Consider the following 23,107-nt stretch of genomic DNA (forward strand, 5'->3'; position numbering starts at 1 on the left):
CAACATCATTTTTGATCAATTTCATCTTTTTCGCTTTGATAAAACCCTGTTCGATCGCAAACAGACAGCATGATCGAAACCTGTTGGGATTTTCTCTTTGGGGTAAAAATTCTATTACCATATAAAGCAGTTTTTTTCTTTCTATGCTCCCCTCCTTTAGTTTTACTGCTGTTTGATGCATTCAACAGGTAACTTGGGCTTGGGCGTGATTGAAACTCTTTTCCATTACATGCACCAAGGCGTGATGGTGTCACTCAAATGGTTTTCTCACTACCAAAAACGTTTTTGTTGATACCAGGCCCATTATAGGTCAAATGGTTTTGTCACAGCATCACCAGGGTGTGTTTACATAGTCCCATTTCTTTGAGACAAGGAAGAAATTGTAGGCTTTACAATTTCCAAAACTGTGTTGGGCCTTTCAGCTATTGGACTCCAAACAGTACATTTAAGAACATCTAGAACGTCTATTTGAAATTATTTATTGGCACATTCAGTCACGTCTCAAACTCATTAGTCTTGGCATATAACACGTCAGCCTTATTTATACAAACAGAAATAAATATAGCATAAGCACAACCTAAGTCTCTTTAACCCTGAGCCATTAGTGAGCCACATGGCATCCACAAGCCTTACTTAAATTTAAATCCTTCTTTTAATGTGAATATTTAACAATAATTAAAGGCCCACTTCCTGAAGCACTTCCATTTATGTTGACTGATTACTGCCCTGCTTTCATTGACAGTGGGTGGAGCCTTGCTGACACATACTATGCCACACTGAATTCATAAAAAAAAAAAAGATCTACATTTTGACATTCCAAGAACTGCTAATGAAGCTCACAGAAAAATCAGGACGATACTTATCAAAACAGTCAACAATGTAGCAATGGCAAGAGGCAGAAACCTCGAGCAGGACCAGACTCTTACTAAACAGCCTCCTGCTGTGACTGAGTCGGTATTACAGAGGGATCAACACTGACAACATGTCAAAATCTGATGAAGTAAAATAATTGGAAGTTACATCAAAGTAGGATATTTGGCTGATTTGTCATATAACATTAAAACTATGATGTTAAATAGAATGGAGAGGACTGATCATGTTAATTATAGCTGTTGAAGTAGAGCTCATGTAAGCTTATTGTGATTCACATGAACATTTATAATTATGTTGATTGACTGATATTAATAGTTGGGCAAATCCACAGCAGCATGCTGTCTGCACTAAGGATGCAGAAGAACATATGCAACAAAGGAGGCCAGGACCTTCCAGGAAGATATACTGTCTATAAAAGCAGACTTCCTTTCTGCACTACCCTGACTATTGCAATGTTTCAAACGAGGCCTCACTGTGCTTGTGAAACATACTCTGAAGAACATGCAGCACACTGCTTCATGTGTTGTTTGTCTTGATGGATGAGACTCACTACTAATGCAAACCAGAACCCCAGAAAAATAAGCCCTAATGTGGTTAGGACATTAGCATCCTCCATCCTCACTAACAAACACTCACACTGAATGAAAATTAAAAGAGCTACATTAGCCAGAGCAGAGCACTGAGGGAGCATAAATGAAAAGCATTATGAAACGAGAATTGTCAAATGGCAGCAAAGATTAGTCGGCAGGAGCTGTTTTGTTTTCCGATGTTGAGAAAAAAAAAAAACATTCCCATCACGGGTGAGGCTACCACCAAATAGCAGTCTGAACAAAGGTCAGATGATTTTTAAATAACCAACAGGCTGTTAGCAAACAAAGGACCATAATGAGAATGTTTAGCATCTACATTCAGATTAGTCATGTATATCTAATTCCCGCTCGTGGAGTCTTCATCATTCATTTCACTTCTTGTATTTACGTGTATTTAGGACTGCTGTGCCTTGCATGGTATACTGCTAATTAGGTTTAAGTATTTGAGTGATGCGCCCTGGCAGCTCTGTTAATAAGTCCTAGGAGTGCCAGTGCAGACATAGCTGGCTAAGACATGACTATAAGTCAGTAGTCCAGTAGATCAGCTTTACATGGATCCATTCAGATCTGATGTCACACAGTACATTGAGCATATTTCATACAAAGCACAACTTCCTGTGTTTACACTTTTTCCTGTTAACTATGAAGCTGTAGATTCCCTTCTACCCTTTTCATTTAGAGAACAGAGGACTGCTGTTCACAGACTTCCGCTTCTTATGCAGAGAGAGACAAACATTCCTCTACAATTACAATTCCATCATCATCATCATCATCATCATCATCATGCAGAGTGCTCTTTTAGAGTGAGGCCATTTTTCAATTTGGCCCTCATCCTACCGGGTGGTGAATTCAGTAGCACCATATGTATACAACTCAGTCTGTAAATCATTTCAAGGTTATCAAGGAGACAGTGGCAGCTCTTATCTAGGGCTTCATTTCAATTCTATTATGGGATATGGCAGGGAGCAGGCCCCACACCACAAAGCTGTTCCCTAACAGCATTCTGTGGTGCTATAACATCACTTCCCATCTGGTCAACACTTTCCCTCCACTCTGAGCAGCGTCTGGCTGGAGAGAGAGGGAGGGAGATGAAGCAAGAAGAGTTCAGTGAGTGGAAAGAGGTGGGAGCAGTGAAAGGATGAAGGAGAAGGGAAAGGCAGCATAAAAAAAGACACAAGAAGGGAAGCTTGCAAAGGTAGTAATGCAAAGCCTGTCGAGTCAGAGCAAAGACATTTGGGAAATCAGAAAAGCTCAGATCCTGTTATTGGAGTGCGGGATTGTGTGTGCATGTGTGACTCTATTTGCTGTGTTCTGCCCTCAAAATACAAATAAACTCAAAATGAATGTGGTTGTAGACTGTTTATAATTCCCAGGACCGCTGTCATAATCAAAATGTAAAGACCTACTGCTGTCAATTCAATTCAGTTTATTTAGGAAGGGGACAGTGCAAATCAGACAAAATGCACATTTTCCTCTGTAATCTGTAGTACTGATGTTAAAGAGGCATAACATACAAATAAACAAGGAGAGAACAAGGAAAAAGAATGAACACAAATAGAAGAAAACTCAAAACAAGACAAGTTCACAACTGGACAGATACACAGATTAAAAAAAAACTGATCAGAGCAATAAAAGCAGAAAACTGTGTATATGATGAGATTGCAAACTAAAAGTACATCCATTTTTAGTTTGTCAACATATTCACGAATGGCTGTTGGCTGATGTAGACCACTGGAAATGTCTGAATTGGGTTGGATAGCTTCTCATTTAGTTATTCATTGAAACGGTTAACATGTAAAACGCATCGGACAATACTGAGCTTAAACCATTCTACAACCTTGAGGAGCTCTAAAAATAAATAAATGTGTATTTATTGTACATTTCTCCAAAATGTATTATTTCCTCCAGAAATATAAAATATTTCAATTCAGCAAATTTGAAAAACATTCACATCTCTTAAGGCTTTATTTAATTTGATGACATGGGCAGAAACTCAAACAGACAATCCTTGACACAGTTTTGAAAAAAGATTGTAGCATGTCCCTTAAAGTCTTAAAATGTTTTTACAGAACAGACATTTTTTTCACTCTAACTTTTCCTGTTTTTTTGGGGGGTTTTTTCTCTCTGTTAACTCTCTAATAAAATTGCAGCGTGAAGTTGGGTTGAGCTGATGTGTGAACGCAGCAGGTTATTTTCTGTAGAATTCATCGCAAGCGATCTGTTTTGGATTAGAGCACCTGTTTTAACTCTGATGTACTGTATGCAAATGTACAGACTGCTTGATGCAATTTAAATCATTTAGTGACATAGCTTAAAAAGCAAAGTTGTTCTGCGGTGTGCAATGATGCCTGTGTTACTGTGGTTAACCTTTGAATCTCTCACTTGAGTGTGTTTGCATATACTGTAATCTGTTGGTGCCTTTGTACTGGTGTGTGTAGATCTGTAAGGTAAGATAATAATGAATTAACTTTGTCACGAAGGAAGTAGGTATTTGTAATTCAATCACTATATGTGGTACGTGTAGATTAAAAGAACGGGATGGACAAGAGACAGGGAGGAGGGGAAATAGAGAGCGAGGGAGAGAGAGAGAGAGGAAGAGAAATTGTTGATGAGCTCTGAGCCAAACAGAAATCAGCACAATTTGCTTAATAAAATTAGGGCCAGTTGAACTATACAAAACCAGCCACTGAGAGAGGACAGCATTCAGAGCAGGACTGCAGCTCACTGACAAACAAGAACTTGACCTGTGCCTGTTGTTGTCCCTGACCACGCACCTGCTGTTGTGGCTTTTAATCTTACCTGACTTCACACCTGTCTTTAAGCTCTCAAGTGAGGCACCAGCTGGCATCTGCTGGCCACCTTTAAATCTTTGCTTGACTCAGAGAGTCTGAGGTGGGCTCAACAGGGGGGTGGGGGGGCTATGCATCAACAGACAAAGGAGGAAAGGGAGCCTTCCAAGGTGGAAGGGGATGAAGAAACCCCAATATCAGCCTCAGCTGAAGCCCTGGACAGTCCTTCCTCAGAGACTTCTGGAGCCAGGACAGCGCAGGCCCGTGTAACCCTTACCTCCAACCCCGGCAGAGGATGTGGGTTTTTCTGTCAGCCGTGGTGTCTGCTCCTTGCACTGACCCTACTCCTGCTTTCTCTCCTTGGCAGCTGGGCAGTGGTCCACCTCACCCTTGGGACCCACGGAGGATCAGCTTTTCGGGTTTCAGCCAGCTACGATCAACGGATTCCACAGGATGATGCTGCAACCATTGAGCCCCACTTCACCACAAACTGCACCATGAGTAAGTGAACATGTTATTTTATACGCAAATGATAAAGCTTTAATAGGGATGCTCGCCCGCATTTTGTGTGTGAATGCATATGAGAGTAGTGTTGCTTATGGTGTAAATGTCAACATTTTTTGGACCATTAAAATAATTAACATTTGAAAATAGTAACATAAAAATCCACCAACAAACAAAGCATGTGGGTTAAACTTCCTACTTACATGTTGTTCCTTTTGTGTGTCCTTTTGTTTCAGATTAAAAAATAAACTAATATTTGATTTTGTTGGACAAAGTAAACTATTGGATGTATAATTTATATTTTTTAAGTCAGCAAAACAATATTAATTTGTTAAGATTGGTCTGTTTTATTAGTTACATTCAGAAACACATGATGAAAACGGAAATGTTGTTCGTTTGTGTGTGGGATTGACCTGTTAATAAATCCATTAGAAATGTATAAAAACAATAAATCTAATGTTCTCCGACTCAACCTAAATATGAGTGTTGAGAAGAAAGACATTCTTAAAGGTTTCACATTATATCTTTTGAGATCCTTCATAGGTTTTCAGTTGTTTTCTGTCTTTCTCCAGTCACATGTCCTGTGTTATGCATGTGGACTAAATGTGTCTGCAGGGTGACCGAGTTCCCCAAGCAGCTCAAACATGCCAAACAGGAAATCTGCACGGTAGCATTTTGTGATGATTTAACTTCATTACACCCTGTTGAGCAATGAAATACATAAGACTGCTTGGGACTGAAATAATATCCTTCTCTGTCAGCCTCAAAAGCTCTTTAAATTGGATTAATAAAACTGATCTAATTTCCTGAGTTAGATACTGAGGCACAGCAAGCCTTTACATCGATGTTCGATAGACAGAAGGAAGCAAAACGTCAAACAAAACAGGTTATGTATGGATGGAACATAGTGTTGTACAATGTAAAAAGCATTAATTGTGCTGCTACACGAGTGAGCGTGGTTACCTGTATTCCAAGCTTCTGTAGAAAAGTTATCCAACTTGACCATGAAAGTCTGTTGTACTCTTAAAAAGGATAAATGTAATTAATTTGTAATTATGTTTTCATAATCTAATTTGAGCAGTGTACTTCCCCGTTTCCCCACATTAACTATTTGAATACACATTCCCCTCTATCAGTTAAAAAGGGCAACTTAGCAAAAGTGTTTGTAAGCTAAAGACGCTTCAAAGTGTGCAGATAATTTTGAGTTTAAAGCTGTAAAAGGAACAGAAGTTACTTTTAGGCATGGTAACTTGATTTATAGAACGTGTCAAACTCAAAGTGCTTTTAATCAGTAAAATTGAAGACACATTTAATAAATAACTAAAAGTAATTAAATATTAATTACATTGAAATCATTGAGTTAAAGGAAATTCAAACGAAGTGCATTTTCCAAGAAAAAAAATCTTTTCAGTTTTGTAGTTCCTCTGCCATAGGTTGCAAATTGTGCCTTTCTAACTTCCTTTGTCAGTGATTATCCTCTTTTTTTCTCCCGAGTGAACAACATCAAATAACTGTACCTCTTTCCGCAGATTGATATGATTGCAGTAAGTCCTTCAGAGTATGTGATGAAAGCAGTGTCCGTAGCAACCATCTGCTTTTCTAAGACAGTCAATTATTTTTAACAACTGTTATCTGTTGAGGAATATCAGACCACTGCTTTGTGTTATTGGCCAATCACCAACAAGCATTTAACACAACCCTGCAATAATAGGGGGTGGATAAGGCAGTGTGAAAAATAACGTTTTTAGCACCGACTTAAGGGTGGTCAGATTTGAGTCCAGTCTCACATCATCTGGGAGATTATTCCAGGTCTGTGCTGCATGATAACAAAAAGCTGCATCACTGTGTTTTGTTCATACCTTTGGGATTGGCCACTAGAGCAGCCCATAATTCCTCTGAAACGAGCCATCTTTTTAAATGCTAAAAAGCAAGAGAAGGTCTTTATTCGATGTAACTGTGGAAATGTAATCTGAGTCCAGGATAACACCAAGATTTCTTGCTTGGCTGTAGGAGAGAGGGACTCTAGGCGTAGGCCAACTCTGTCTTTCAGCGATGTCGATCCTAACTCTGTTTAGTTACAGTAGTCATGGATTTGTTTGATACAGTGACACAGAGATGCAACAGGATCGTGACCTCATTGTTTGAGTGAAATGTTTTTTTGTGCAACATCTGCATAATTATGTTACGCTTTTTTTTTGATGATCTGGACCAATAAAAGCACATGAAGATCAAACAGAAGGGGTTCCAAAAAATTGAGCCATGTAAAACTGCACATATCACGGGTCGAATCCAACCTGTGGCTCCTTTTGCTGCATGTCGTTTCCCTCTCTCCCACCTACGATTGCTAGCTCTAGATGCCACTGGATGAAACGGACACAATATTTTTTTCTTATGTGAAATTCATTTCACACTAAATGGACAATATAATGACAGAGAGACCAGCATTGTGTAAAACAGCCTTCAAAGTCCAGCCTATTCCAGCTCGTGACACCAGAAGGCATTGAAATTGGCTTTGCCTTGTATTTCTCTGTAGCAGCATACAGAGCCACTTAAAGGTGATCATTCTCCAAGGCCTCTTTTTAAATTCAGAGATGCACACAGTCCAGAGAATTTAATCTTGTCTGCTTTTATACAGACAGAGTCTCTTTGAGCTCTGCTGCAATGGAATCTCTTTTATGCTGGGTCAATATTTACCTCTGAATGAATCAGAAACGTCATCCAACAAGAAGGATTTGTCTTAATTTCTTTTTAAATTAAGTTCAATAGGCATGTTACAGTGAACAATTTATTATTTGATTCAGCAGACTTTCACACAGCTGGCTAACCTGATAACAATTTAACAACAGCTGACACTACCTCATAACAGTATCTTGATGTATACAGTGTCAAATATATAAATGCATATGCTAGAGGAGTGGAAGCTATAATGTCAGGCACCAATAAAGAAAGTCAAATGAGCTAGCACACCCTCCCCTTTTATACCTTTATATTTCTTCCCGCAACTTTAAATGAACATTTACTTCATCATTAAGGGTGTATTCACATCAGAAAAGTCCTTTTGTCCGCTTTCTTTGGTTCGGACCAAATACAATGTTTCTTTTTTGGTTTGGTGCGGTTAGTTTTCACATTGCACTTTTCGCAAGAAAACAAAACAAAACCACGCGTGAAAAGATCGTTCAATCATTGGATAAAAAGGTTTAGGGCGGGGTAAAGCGGTAATCGCAAGATGAAAGTAAACAATCATGGAGAACTTGCATGCTGCACTCGCTGTCCTGGTATTGAACATTTTAGCAACAATTTCATCCATTTAGTACAGGTACGAAAATATTTAATTGTGTAAAAAACGTAGATCTATGTTTGGGCAATCAACAGGTGTTATGATGAATGTGGCCGAGGTTATAAATGACGTATGTGGCGTGGGGGGAAAGCCCCAGGAAAACTCTGCTGCAGCTGCTGTTCTGTTCATAGTCTGTGTGATTTAAATGTATTAAGAACAGAGCGATGAAACACTAGTGAAAGTGTCTGAAAGATTACCTCCGCGTCTTATATCAAAGAAGTAGGCAATAGAAACAAACAAGAACACTGTGCTGCTAACCAAACAATTATTTCCCTTAATGCGCGAGGCAACGGGAGCCTGTTATGTCCAAAAAGCCGTAAGGCTTTTAGAGCTGGGTCGGACTAAGGTCTGGTTGCTTTCACACCTCAAACGAACCGTACCAGGGTTCGTTTGGAAGTGAGACGAGACCACCTCTTTGGCTGGGTCTCGGTCCGGCTGTTTGGTTCGCACCTGAGTTCGATAGTTTGTATTCACACCTACTCAAAAGGTCTGCACCAGGGTTTTAGTTTGTTTCAAGTGAACCGAACAAGTTAGGTGTGAATACACCCTAAAGTTAACCTAGAACTATAAAGTGTTAAAGTAGCTGTTTAACTTCCTCTCACATCCTGAGTTAGAATCATTCTGCATGAGGAGAAATGCCGATGTGAAAAGTGCAAAACAAAGGAACTACATCAGGCTCACTTAAATTCAACCGCAAATAAATCAATATCTGTCTAACTGAAGTTTTAGTGTTACTGTGACTCTTTGTCTAACTTTCCATTCTTTGCCTGAAAGGACAGAGCAGAGCAGTTGCTGATGCTCATGCAAATCCAGCCTCACTTGAGCACTGTCTAATTGTTCTCAGCGTTGGGTTCAAAATGTTCCTCTTGCCAGGCAGCACACAAGCTGAGGCTAGCAGTGAAGGAAAAAAAGCATGCAGACGTGCTGTCCTCTCCTCAGGCACCACCTGGGCCCCGAGCACAACGCCCACAACTCACATCCCACTCCCAAACTAAGCCCTAATCCGTCTCGGCACGCACGCCGTGCAGCCTCACCACATTTCCCTGTGTCCTAAATCTCCCCCACTCTCCCCTGCAGCACCTGTCACAAACCTGAGCTTGAATTACCTTCTCTCCTACCAGACACAGAACATGAAGCCAAGGTGCTTGATTAGGGCTCTTCTACTCAGTCTCTGGCAATGAAAAAGTAGTTGGCATTAGTTGTTCCAGACAGCTCATAATGAGATAATTACTACTACTACTACTACTAATAACCTCTATTGTTAGGCTTTTGGGGTGGTACACAAAACCATGATTGAAGCTCTGCTTCAATAAGTTGTCTTTAATTTTGTCCCAAAGGTTTAAAGTTTTTATCAGAAAGAAGTCTATGCTAACGACATTAACTTATTGCTAATGTTTTCCTGCAGCCTTAAATACTTTTTTTGCATTCTAAGAATGTTTAATCACTGATTAAGAAAGATACATTCTGATGATTATTTTCCACTTACTGTAGGCTGGACTAATAATTGCTCTTCTTTGGGCAGCTCTCCCTTAAGGTGTATCCTACTTTTAGCATTTCATATCTATCTAAATCCCATCCATAAATGTAGGCTTAATCAGCTCTCCCTGTGATCTTTGCATCTGAATTGTAAATTTAACAATGCCCATTTGCTCCCTCTTAGTTGTTTTCTTGAGCAGAAAGACGGTGATTACTCAAGCCAGTGAAGTGCGAGGAGATATAGTCAATACAGGATGAATAAATGGAGTGCTGTCTGACTTCTTTCTCTATACCCTTCCACTTTAATTAACTCATCAGTCACAGGGCCAACAAGCAATCCAATTTGTTGCCCCGAAAGTGACTGCTTATATGCCTATCTCTGGAGCTCATCTTCTTGACAGGAAGTTAGACTCCTGCCTTCTGCAGTATTTTTTTCTCATGGTTTGGCAAAGCTGTACAGAGAACGTAATTATTCAAACGTAACAAACCTGTCAATGACACTCTTAACCTCAAACAGTTTCTCATCCTGGAGGTAAACAGAGAACACTGTGATGACTGACATGCTCATTACCAGATTGTGTCAATAGCAGATTTGACTTTGCCTTTGTTATACCACAGTGCCAGACAGAAGGTCACATTTGCCTACATACTTATAATAATATTTGTCCACTGAATAGCGTATTTGTTTTTGTGCTCATGTATTATCCTGCAAACTGTCGCATTTAATTTGTTTTTCAATTGAACAACATGAAGTTAGACAAGGCAGCATTGAACCCAGTTGGAATGTGAACTGGTGACCTTCCCTTCCCCGGCCCATTTCCCCAACTATTACACCCCGCTGCTGTAGGCCCTTAATGGAGCGTTACGGCAAGTCTATACTTTGGATTAGGTACACTACAGCGTGAGGGTGTCCCCAGGCCCATCAATCACACACGGCCCTGTGAAGGCAAAGAGGGAAATGGGTTTGCAGAAACGTGGTGGAGTGGACAATCTTAGACATGCGGATAGATGGGTGATGGGGTTTTGCAGGGAAAAAGTCATTCAGCATCTTAGTCTGCTTTACTGAGACGTTAAAAACCCAAAACAGCTCAAGCATTATCCTTTAATTGAGTTTTCAGTTTCACTTTGTCTGCATGAAGAGAATAAACTCATCCCTGGAGTTTTTGTTCACAAGCACAGGCTGATAAAATATATATATATATTTGCATTCCACAGAAGTGAAAACCTCACACTGTCTCGGCAGTGAGAATGTTTTTAAGAGATCAAAAGAGTGTCAAAATTGCAGAAATGTATTAAAGTTGAGGGATGTCATGCATTGACGCAGTGGCCCATAAGTTTGAGTGAAAGAATATTCCTGTTTTTGTTGTTTCTGTCAGTCTTGTTCAGTCTCATCAGCACTACCTCTGCTTATCAACCTGTAGGTACAGCACACATGTGCAGACTGTTAATGTTAAGCAGGTGTGCCAGATATTGCAGGTTCTGCAGCACATCATTCTGTGTCAGAGGCGGATCAGCTTTGAGCTGATCTGCCTCTGACACACTAAAGTCTTATCATGTTTGTGCAGTATTGCCCTCCTGCTGTGCCTAAACTTATTGAGTACTTTTAATGATATTCTGCTTGCTATCAGACGCAGGATCTATCTTGAGAAGTAAACTTTTGCGCTGCTAATTAATATTAAAATTTACTTCTGGAAGCCTCTGGCTTAAGACACCAAAGCTTTCATGTTCAAGTTACACCAGGCAAAGCAGTTTTCTTTCTACAGCAAATAGCATTGAAACTGGTTTGAACGGATTGACAATGACTGTCAGATATCCAGCAGTAAGCACTCTTCCATTGTAAGATCATGATTTAATCCCCCATCTCTCAGACTGAAGTTTTACTGCCCTGACTCATGCTGTCTGGAGTCATGCTGCCCTCTGTTTCTACCACCTCTTTCTTTTCCAATCACAGTTTTGGGATTTAAATTTAAAGACTCATTTATTAAAGTTCAACAACTGCCATGTACACAAACATAGGCCATGCTTCATCAGAAAAATGAACTGCTAAATATGCTCATGTAATTGCCAAACACAGTAACAGTATTATAGAAATAGAACAGAAGAATGAGTCCCTTAATTTCTGTATATTACTTGGGTTGACTGAGAAGGAAGTGTTAGAGTTTGATTCAACACTGATTGGTGATGCCCATCCTCTCACCTGTCTTAAAGCATTATGTCTAGTCCCCCGATAATCATGGACCTTTTCATAATAAGGGAGTCACACATCATTTAGTTCTGTTCTACTTATTGTAGTTATGCACTAGAGCCAAGTGTCTGGCACAGTCAATGCTGGGGGAAAATGTGTGCTCATGCAAATGATCAGAATCATAGTTTTTTTGTCTGATGCACATGATCCCTTTGACACCCACTTGTTCAGATAGAAAGTTGAATATGTTATGATATAATCTTTGTAAAAATGCCAGTTTACAGCAAAGTCAAGAATTTGTAACTGTTTTTGACAAAACTTTTGTGGTTGGAGAACTTCTCGATCCAATCTTTAGGCATGAAGCACACACAGTTCCAGTAGTACGCGATGTGTTTGATGTTTTATGGACAGAAACACTTTATACCTGTTATTGCAAAAGGAAACATGGTCTGCTCTGTAATGTGCTCGCTCCTTGGTGCTAAGGTAAAGTTGCTGTAAAATGCATTTATTTTGTTCCATCTGTAGTCTTTTTGTTGCTACATTACTGTGCATTGTTAAGTTAAGTTTATTTTACTCTTTTGACCTCACAAAAGGCATTTTAATATATGAAGAAACTAAAGATGAAGTCATTATTCTTAATCGATTGTTGAACACTGTAACGATCAATTAGTGATTAGTCATTAATAATTAATGAGAAACTAAATGTATTTTTTGTTTTATTGAAACTATTATAGCAGCAGAATAATTACTTAAAACATTAATTCAATTCAATTTAAAAAACTTTATTTGTCCCCGGGGGACAATTCAAGGAGCTTCATTAATTCATTAAATACAAAAAGAACTAATAAAACAAAAGGAGTCTGACTGATAAACTGCTCTTTTAAACATGGGAATGCCTTTATTTAACTCCGCTGCTAGCAATGCCAATCACGCGCCACTGCCATTTCCAGACTAACAAGGCTGACCTAATGAAACTACTTTTAAACATCATCATAAAGTTCTGTACATTTGAGCTGCTTCACAGTAGACTTAGGCCTTGTTCACATTACACCTCCAAATCTGATTTTTAGCACATCCAGATTGTTTTTTTAATATTTAAACCACTTGAGTACAGGTACCTGATCTGATCTGATTCAAATCTGATTCCTACATATCTGACTCAATCTGAACATCTCAATCACTTCAGTGTATCTTCTTCTTCTTGACGTAGATCCGGCAGGCTGGACGTTTACTTTGTTCAGTGAAAGAAAACAGCAACAATCAAAACAAATGTAGTAAAACAAGCCAGCGGACAGACTGCTCTGGGAAATTGTTTGCATCAGAAATAATCACACTTCTGTCATCCATTTGGCTGTCGTTTTTGCTGGGCGTAACCTGTTACCATAGAAATCAATGTGGATCAGACCACGTCAATATGGACAGGCAGATCAGATCTGGTCACTTGAAATTTGTAATGTGGACAGTCAGCCAGTTAGATCGGATTCTGATTTGGGGGAAAATCAGATTTAGGCTGAACAAAGCCTTAATGCTTCTGCTTTTTAGGAAAATGAACACAAACACATTCAGGAGTAAGTTGTGAGCACATTAAAGCACATCATAGCAGCCTCTGTCACCAGTGTGTGAATGTGAGCTGAATACTGAGCACTATGAGTGGTCAGAAGAATAGAAAACACTATACAAGCTCAAGTCCATTTACCATTTTAAAATAGAGCTACCCCCATTCAGATATGTTAACTGTTGACACTGCTCAATGTGCATTTAACATTTGTTCAATTAAATGTCAGTTATTATTTCCACGTCAAGCATGTCTCCCTTCATGAGGTCTTATGCAATGTGTTATCCCTCACTAGAATTTAATTTCCCTATTGAAGCATATGCTCAAATGAAACAGGGTCAAGATGCAGGCACAGTGCCCTAAGGAAATACAATCAGATAGTGTTCCTGAAAAGAGACAGTGATTTATCGGAAAGTTGTACTTTAAAATCTGAAGACTACATAGGGAACTTTTGCACGTCAAAATGATACTTTAAGCATCAAACAGAGAAAAGATTGCAAGCTATGCATCTTTAGATCAGAGTTTTTCTGTAACAGTCATTTATAATTATTTATTTCCTTATGTTAAATGGAGTTGAAAATAGTCCAGATCTTAAAGTAGTGCATAACTTTCACTATTATAAAATATTTTCAGTGTTAAAAAAACTCAGTCTTGAACAATCAATTTTCCCACTTAAAATGTGAAATGCTATATGTTGCAGAAACCTATAACAAGGCCACCTCCTGCCCTCCAATCCATTAATGCACTTTGCCATCTCAAATACTTTTGTCTTCACTCTTTCTAGACTCTAAATCTATATGAAAGTGTAGCGAATACTTGACTATCATACGTAGCTTAAACACAACAAAACATAACCTTTAAAAAGTATATGTACTGTATCTATACAGTATACAAGTATAATGTACAAGTACTGTATGCTATAAATAATAACAAATAGGTTATAAAATAATTATGGTGATGTGAAAGTGCAAATCTTTGCATTGTGTGTTTTGTGTTTTGAGGTTGCATGGCTACAAAAGCCAAGGAAGCCCCATCAGGTTAAAATGCACATTTTTAAAGCAGAAATAAACGTTTTAACTTGGTTCAAGAAACAGATATGATCTCTGTAGCTCATTTTGTTATTTTTTACGACTAACCTTTAAAACTCGATAAAAAATGTTTTATGATGCATAGATTTGCATAAGTAAGGGTGCAGCTAAGTTAACTGTCAGGTGGGTGCAATACAATGTAATGGAAAGTCTGATTGGCATCAAACACCATGGATGCTCTAAAGATGTGCAAAATGGCACAGTTTTGTCTGAGCAGAAAGTTGGTGTACAAGAAGTGAATTGTTCAAAAATATCTCAACATTGACAAAACATATTTTCCCCCCATGTGATGACGTATATGACCTCAAGTATTATTCTTTCCAGAGTTTCTGAGTTGTTGTTCTGACTTGAACAGACGTTCAAGTGCTTTTTATCAACTCAGCAACAAATTGTACCCAATTTGTCCGACACCACATGATTGCAGGGTAAGACCCGCCTAAACTCCACTTCTTTGCTTGTAGCAGCAACAGCATTTCTAATATGGCAACTGGCTTTAGAAAGTATTTTCAGAAAGCAGTCAGTGACTTTATTAAGACTAGGCCCACGTTTTATACAGTGTATGGTCCCAACCGTCAAACTAAACACAGGTCCATACAAAGGATGGAATTAGCCTCTTCATGGAAACTTTCCACCTAAATTTACTCAAAACACAAATGCAAAGCCAAGGAAGCCCATTAGTTTAATATTCAATGTCAAAACATAGATAGATAGATAGATAGATAGATAGATAGATAGATAGATAGATAGATAGATAGATAGATAGATAGATAGATAGATAGATAGATAGATAGATAGATAGATAGATAGATATAGATAGATAGATAGATAGATAGATAGATAGATAGATAGATAGATAGATAGATAGATAGATAGATAGATAGATAGATAGATAGATAGATAGATAGATAGATAGATAGATAGATAGATAGATAGATAGATGGAGGAGTTATAGCTTCTGACAGGGGTGAACTAAGTCCAAGGCTGACACTCACAGGAAGGAGTTGAAAAAGTTAATGGCCACAGTGCTGCTCTATGGTGTAATCAGTCTTGCTCAGAATGCACTCTTTTCACTGACCAGCACGTCACAGAGGTTGGGAGGCAATGTCTAAGATGAACAGCATCCTCAAAACAATGTAATAATAGGCCTTGCATAATCAATTAGTTTAGTCTGTTTGCGTCTGCATCGGTTGACACACAGGAGAGCCTGGGCCAGCATAGACTTACACGGGACGAGAACTCATTTTGTTCACAAAATCATTTCTTCTCAGTATCAAAAGTACCTTTGATTAGTACACCAGGGTTAAAAGGGGGCACGTAGCAGTTCATCCACTTGCCAGGGGGCATTTTATGAATTTGTATTTCTTTGTTTTGGGGGATTTTGGGCGTGTGCTGGAGGTCCTTGAAATCTTTAAATGACAAAAAAAAAGTGCCAGTTTACAAACAAAGCCCATAGCTTATCAATTAAGAGAAGATACAACCTGCCAAGACAAGGCTGTATCATGCAGCCCTAAGCTTTATCACATTCTAACACTAATCTCTTGCCTTAGGCCTTTCCGCCAGCAGCATCCCCTCAACACTAACTGAGTTCCTGTTTCAGGCACCTTTCCAAGGCAATCTACACAGGCAGTTTAATTTTAAGATATTGAGCAAGAATTAAATGGCCCAAGGCTCCAAGTAGAGTGTTCCTAGCATGCATATGCCAAATGGAACAGATGTCGAAATCAGCCCTGACCTGGCAGGCATGAGAACGTTTCTGGATGTTATAGACTTAAACATCATTGAAGTAAAGTCAGTCATTAGGATACAGCAATCCTAAATCTCATTTCACTCTTTAGAGATGGTGTTTGTTCGCAGAATGCTGGCATGAAATGATGACTCCAGTTCTTGAGTCACTACAATCCGTTTCATTTAAAATGACAGGCTTCACTGTGTTGTACATTTTAATGACTTTGTACCTACAGAATGGCTCCAATGTATCCAAAATCACTTATCTGTAGCAACAGGTATCTGCTTAAATATTTTGTTGACTTCCTATTCCATGAATTTAAATATGCTTAATCTGTGCTTGTTTAGGAGTAAAATCAGGTATTGCTCACGCTGAGATGAATGATTTTCAAATATATCCTAAATCTCAGATATTTTGATCAATATATCAATTATAGAGCAGTTAGTTGGTATATTGTTGAAATGGGTTGAGATCTCCTCCCCTTTAATCAAAGCAGAAAATGACATCAAGGACACATTTATCCCAAGACATCTCAACCGTCAGCTGTAATGCTTATAGTTTTAGACAAAACATAGGCTTCACTTCCACCCTGTCCACTCAGACTGGCAACAAAGATAAAAGACCCCGGCTCCCAATGTTGGCTAGTTTCTTGTTTAGTTACCTTAAATTGCATACTGTCTAACTTGCAAAAAAAATGTTGGCACCAAAACCATACAAATGTATTTTGTACAATTCCGACAGTGTCTCCTCCAGTCCTCACCTTCTCTGCTCTTTATCTGTTAGTAAAAGACATAAACCCAATGTATGCAAATGTATAATCGTCCAAGGACAAGGACAAACCTGAGACATAAAATGGCTTCACTGTAGGACTTTCTGTTGTCTGCCCATTTTCTTTTTTTTGCACAAGAAAGTCTTTGAAGGAGTCAGGATTGTTCCGTAAGCTTGTTAGCCTCAGGATCATATTTCTCATGGCAACGTCCCTCCTCACTTTCAACAAAAAGAAATGGGAATATTAAAAGGGTAGAAAAACACCCACATAACACATAACTCCCCTGCCCCCAGAATAATTCCCACAGGACACATAAATCATATCTGGTAATCCGTATTGTCAAGTAAACATTGCAAAGTATAACAAGGTTATAGAGTCTGGCATATGAGTAAAATACTTTGCTTATACAGATCAAATTGTCTTCTATTTGTAATTGCAACACTGACTGTGTCTACTGGACTGTAAAGAATAAACCTATTCATCCAAAGGAGCAAGTCTCTGGAATAAAGAACATGCATTAAATGTATTATTTTCATTTTCCATTTTCAGTCTGCTCTTGTGTGAGCCACTGCCTACCCAGCAGAGAGCATGACAGATAGCGATAGTGATTGGGCAGAGCTCTGACCAATCGAGCGTGGCTGTGTGCAGTTAATTGAATTCATGAGCGAATACTTCTTGTCCTGTCGACTGTCCAGTGGGAACTCGAGCAGCATCCATCTCCAGCGTCCCAGCCACTGTATATCTCCATGAATGTCTCCGGATTCTGCCTCCAGTGTGTCGGCAAGGCAGAAGCAGTGCCCTTGCTCAGGTCCTTGGAGAGTTTCCTCCCTTGTGACAGAGAACAGTCCTCCATTATAGCATGTGAGATGAGGGAACACACCATAATGAATTGAAAGAAAGGGATAAATGAGTTCTAACTACTGCTGAATTGTATACTAGACTCAATCAAGTCTGCAGCAGTCTGTTTTTCTTCAGTGCTTTCATTTTTCTCACTAATTTTCATTCCGCACACAAGCAGATTTCAAGCCAGGCAAATCTTCAGACTGTGTTTTATTTGTTTCAGAGCTCACAGAAGGATCTTAAGATATGACAGACATGCTTGCTCATCTATGCAAAAGCAAAGCCATTAATTTAAGGCTCTACCCTTTCACTGACTTCAGACCTTCTTTTTGGAGCTGAACTCAAAAAAGAACATGTCTATCTGTATTCAAATCTACAAGCAGTGTCCACTAAAGCATAGCAGAAGTTGGATTCAAATTGCGAGACAAAATGATTTGCATGAGCTCAAGATATGCTGCAGAGTGAGCCATCATTTATCAATGGCATCTCAATAACATGACATGAATGATGGGGTTATGCAAAATGATTAAGTGATGCATTGATTTCAGCCATTGTAGTGTGGGGAAAAAAAGGAACCACCACATTCAAACTAGAGCTGTTATTTTTCTTATGGACTCTCTGAAACAATGATACCTTCAAGCAAGTAAGAAAATGTTCCTTCTTGTAATGGATTTAATCGTGTGTGACATTTGCCAGGTGTTGAAAGCTTTATGTACACAACTCTCTTTTACTTTTTCATTCCATATTTAGGCTTTCATTCGATTCTTGTTTTGCTCGGCTGTTTTCGCTGTTGATTTTGGAGGTAAAAAGTTGCCCTGGTTTCATCCTATGAGCAGATGGCAGAAATGAAAGTCGAGAAACTGTGGCTCACTTGGCTGGTTATCTGAAAAAATGAATTTTCTGAACAGCACAATGAAAAACAAAACTTTGGTGAAAACATTTTTTTTAAAAACAGGCTCAACTGACATTAGAGGATGTGTGAGGAATCTTTTTTTTCCATAAGTGCATAAAACTTACATTTACTGGAAGCATTATTTTATTCTTATTATTTATATTTATCTGAAACACATCTCAAACTCATTTTTTAATCAAAATTGAAGTAACCGTTATTGTACCTGAGGCAATATGTCTTTCACCAAGAGCATACAAACAAACAGTTACAAGACAGCACACAATTCAACAAATCATTTAGTAAAATATATAGATGTTGGAGGGGATCTATACAGCACAGCATCCCAACATTCGTTGTTGAAATATTGAATACAATATAAATAATTCTATTGATATTGCTCTAACACTTTAAAGCATTTATTTTAATGATGTCTGAATGATCGAAGAAGAAGGTTCGTTATTACAGAAAGGAGACGTCATTATTTTTCCTAATGAACAAAAGTTTACGATCGACCCTCAGTTACTGAAGTGGTTTCAAAATCTGGGGTGCTGGTAGCCTAGGTATGTCATGTACAGAGACTATTGTTCTCAGTGGTTGTGGGTTTTAGCCTTAACCTCGGCCTTTTGCTGCATGTTATCCCTACTCTTTCCTTTCAACATTGCCTGTTCCATTTAAGCTGTCCTTTCCAAAGACAAATGACCCAAAAATCTACCTTAAAAAAAAAAAAAAAACGTTTGATCAAGTTGAAGCGTTGACATCACATGAGTTTGCTTTATGTGATTATAACAGTATAAGTCACCTTGTCTGCTTGATAGTCTATTTTTAGATCGTAAGAAAAGCAGCATCGTTTTCTGATTGTAAGAAGACTTTAAAAACTTTGCATTTCACAAATAGTTTTAAATTTAAATAGCATCATTAAGATACTTAAGATGCCCCCTCTTTTTTCCAAGACTTTATTTTGACAGAAGGACATAAGGAAGTGTTTTGACAAGAGAGTTATGTATGTTGACACAAGCACATAAAACAAACATAAAACACTATTTTTATAAATTCAGATATTCAGACTAAAAAGTTATCAACTGGTGACACTGTCGAACTTTGCATTTCTATCCTCTGATAGGATCAACATTTGACTATGATAGACATGTGAAATCTAGCCTGACTCCTTTGGGGGCTCCAGCTTTTACAGCACATATTGATATCTGTTGAGTTTCCCAATTGTCTGTATATTTAGTGTTCAGCAGTTCTTCTCTGGAAGTTGTCACTTTTCAATCCTGACAACCTAAACACTATTGATTGTTACTGATGGCTCTCACTTTCTTAACTCCTTCCTGACATTTAGACAAAGGCCTCGAGAAGCTGAGAGTCGACAGCAGGTTGTCTGTTATTGTCTTGCGTCTTCTTTCTTTTTTTTTGTAGCCTTGCAACAGACAATCAATGTCAGAGCCGACTAGCAAATCTGACTCCTGAACTCTCTGAACCTTGAAAAAGATAGTGGTGCAGCTGACATTTGTTGGAATATTTTGAAACCTTGCAAAGCTCAAAAAGATTCATCTTAATAAGCTATGTGTTGTATTGTGTACAGATTTTGATCAGGAATATAATGTGCAGTGAAAAAAAAAACAAGCCGATGGCATCTGCAAGGTTTAATAGACGATGTGAGTCAGATTATGAAAGCCAGCATTTATTTCCATGTGACTGAAATACAATATTTTTGTTGATCTCTGAATACGCTGACTTTGTTGCTGCACAAAAGCTTTTCTTTGGTGTCTTGTCTGTTGGGTTTCTTTTCTTTTCTTAAACCTTTGAACATCTGTCACACTCACCTGAAAGAATACTTTTTCACGCTTCCAGTGCTGTATCAGATACAACAGTCTAAATAAACGTATTGAATTGAAGTGAGGCCCAGTGGCAAAGCTGTTAACAGTATTCAAGAGGATGAAACTAGATTTTTTTGTAAATGCTTAGAATGACCTGTTTCTAAGCTAAGAAAGGGAAATGACCTCAGCTTTATTTGTCAGTCGAAGATTTTTCTGTTTTATAAAGTTAGCAGCCCTGCACAGAGTGATAACAGTTAACCATTTAGCAGTATCCGACATGTACCTTTCTTTCTATGTTGGCATATCTGCCCTGCTATTTATCAGTGGCTGCTGAGGCCTGTATAGTCACCTCTCCAGCTTCTTACCACTCATTCATCATTCTACTCACAAAGCCAAAGCACCCCCTGAGCTCATGGATAACAAAACTCATATACTCCCAATGGCAATTCATCCCCCACTGACCCACTTGTTTTCACATTCTGACAAGTGTGATTTAAGAACTGCGGTAGGCCAGGAGTGCAGAAGCCATATCTGAGTGCACGAGCCCGCCCCAGGAACATAGAGTTCAGCAATGCGGCCACTTTTTACTCCACTGTCATCAAACTAAGATAAATCGATGAATTTACATACCTTGCCTAAAGGTTTGGGTGTACTCTAGATAACTTTTTTTTTGATAGATCGTCCTGCTTGCGGTGTCAACATTATACATAGAGGAAGCCACTGAGCGCTAGGAATACATAATGCATGTGTGGGTTTTACTCAATACACATAGCAAAACCACATTTACACCCACAGTTGGTCACCAACAAACAGCCTACGCCTCTTTCTATATACACAAAATCTATTTGCTTCTTCTGTGCTCTTCGAAAAATGTCATGCGTATGTAAGACTTTGGTTAAATTTATTCAACTATGAGTTCACTCCCTTTGGTTTCTAAAAGACCACCAAATGGGATTCATGCAGCACTACATAAAAAAAATATTATCAATACAAGTAATTGTTGTCAGCCAAACACTTATTTATGTTTTTGTTTTGATTTCTATTTATTTATTTATTTTGATTTTTTTATTTATTTTGATTTTGATTTTTTTGATTTTTTTTTTGTTATCTCACTGACATGTTCATGTACTTCTGTAAGCAGCCATCAAGGCCACGCCACAGTCATAGTCTGAAGAAGTCTTCAGACTACTACTGTGTGTGTTTTTGTCCAAAATGTGTTTTTGTTTTTGTCCAAAAGAGATGTCAGCCACTCTTTCCATCTCTCGAGCTGATTGTGTCAGTTCCCCACTGGGCCTTCAGGTTTTTCAATCATGCTGAAAAGAAGGAGCAAAAGTGTGCTGCAAATCAGCCATAGCTGTGAAATTTCTGCTCTGCATTGCTTCATGAATAAGCAGTAATTTCAGTGCAACAACCATGCAAGACTGGTGGTAACTAAGGTGCCATTCCTAAAACTTGCTGCTTTATTTTTGTGTTGCATATTTCTGAACAGATGTTTTAACTTTTCTTTTAAGTAATGACAAAATTACCACTAGTACAGCCCCAAGCACGTGTCAGCACGTGTCCCCGAGGCAGGAAGCTACGATGGCTACATTTGTATCTTCATGTTAATTATGTAGCAGCAAAAATATGTTTCATCTGTTTTAATCCAATTATAGTGGTCCATTTAACATCAGCAAAATTACTTTTAATCATAGATTCAGAGTTGAGAAAGTTGAAAGGTTGATTTGCAAGCTACTCATTACCTCATGCTGGTTTAAGGGAAATTAGAATACTGTTAAAAGACACACAAAAACATAATTTATAACGATTTATTTGAGATCAAAAATGTTATAAACAATTATCAATATACCACGATCGTTAAAGGACAGTTCTGACAATGTTGATTATTCAGACATCTACCTTTCAGAAACTAGAACCCTGTTTACTCCCTTAGCTGGATCAGTTTTTACCTGTTCAGCCAGGTGCAAACAAAAAGCCAACAGTATAGTAAAAATGTTATATGAACTTTGTTGTTATTATTTCCCATGCACGACTTTCTAAATTGATTGATTAATGCTCTTCTGTGTGAGCTCCTGGCAGCTCTGTGTACCTCTCTGGGTTATGTCAACTTGAGTTTTAGAAAATTGTTTTTGATGGTTTATAATCATGTCACAGAAAATTATGGAACGAATATGTGCAAACTTCATGTTGGAATTAGTGTAGCATTAATGCCTGTGTTGTCAGCTGAGCTAACAGCATTAGCTCTGTGCGGCCTCTGCTGTCATGGCCTCCACTGTTATCACAGTTCCAACTCTGAGTGTGTCTGAATGGAGAACAAATCTACATAATACAGATCAAGGGCGAACTCCAGACAGCCCATGATAAGAATCACTTCATGATTCTTTTTTCCTTGCCATGGAGGGAGAGAAACAAGATTCTCATCAGCACAAAGGTTTTTCCGCTTCACTGTTTTGTTCCTTTAACCGTGATCAGCTTGTGATGATTGAGGTGGAGGTGAGCCGTCCATTATCTAAAGATATCACCTCTTTGATTTGCATAGATATGCAAATGTACCAGGTTACAGTTGAGTCGCTGATATCAATTGGTGTCAGTGTGTGTGTGTTTTGTTTGCCTTTCCCCTCCCCTTGTGCTTCCTGCTACAGTATCTAGGTCATTGTTTTTTT

The 23,107-nt window shown here is 38.5% G+C and overlaps 1 protein-coding gene across 1 annotated transcript in view; it reads left to right on the forward strand.

The window, feature by feature from the left end:
• Positions 1 to 23,107, forward strand: part of LOC306840405 (ALK tyrosine kinase receptor-like) — a 345,354-nt gene that overhangs the window by 265,842 nt on the left and 56,405 nt on the right. Inside the window, 1 exon segment of the mRNA XM_079369664.1 lies at positions 4,620 to 4,753. Within this exon segment, the coding sequence (XP_079225790.1) occupies positions 4,620 to 4,753 (134 nt within the window).

This window comes from Symphodus melops (assembly GCF_947650265.1).
Source record: "Symphodus melops genome assembly, chromosome: 19".
NCBI classification, from domain to species: domain Eukaryota; kingdom Metazoa; phylum Chordata; class Actinopteri; order Labriformes; family Labridae; genus Symphodus; species Symphodus melops.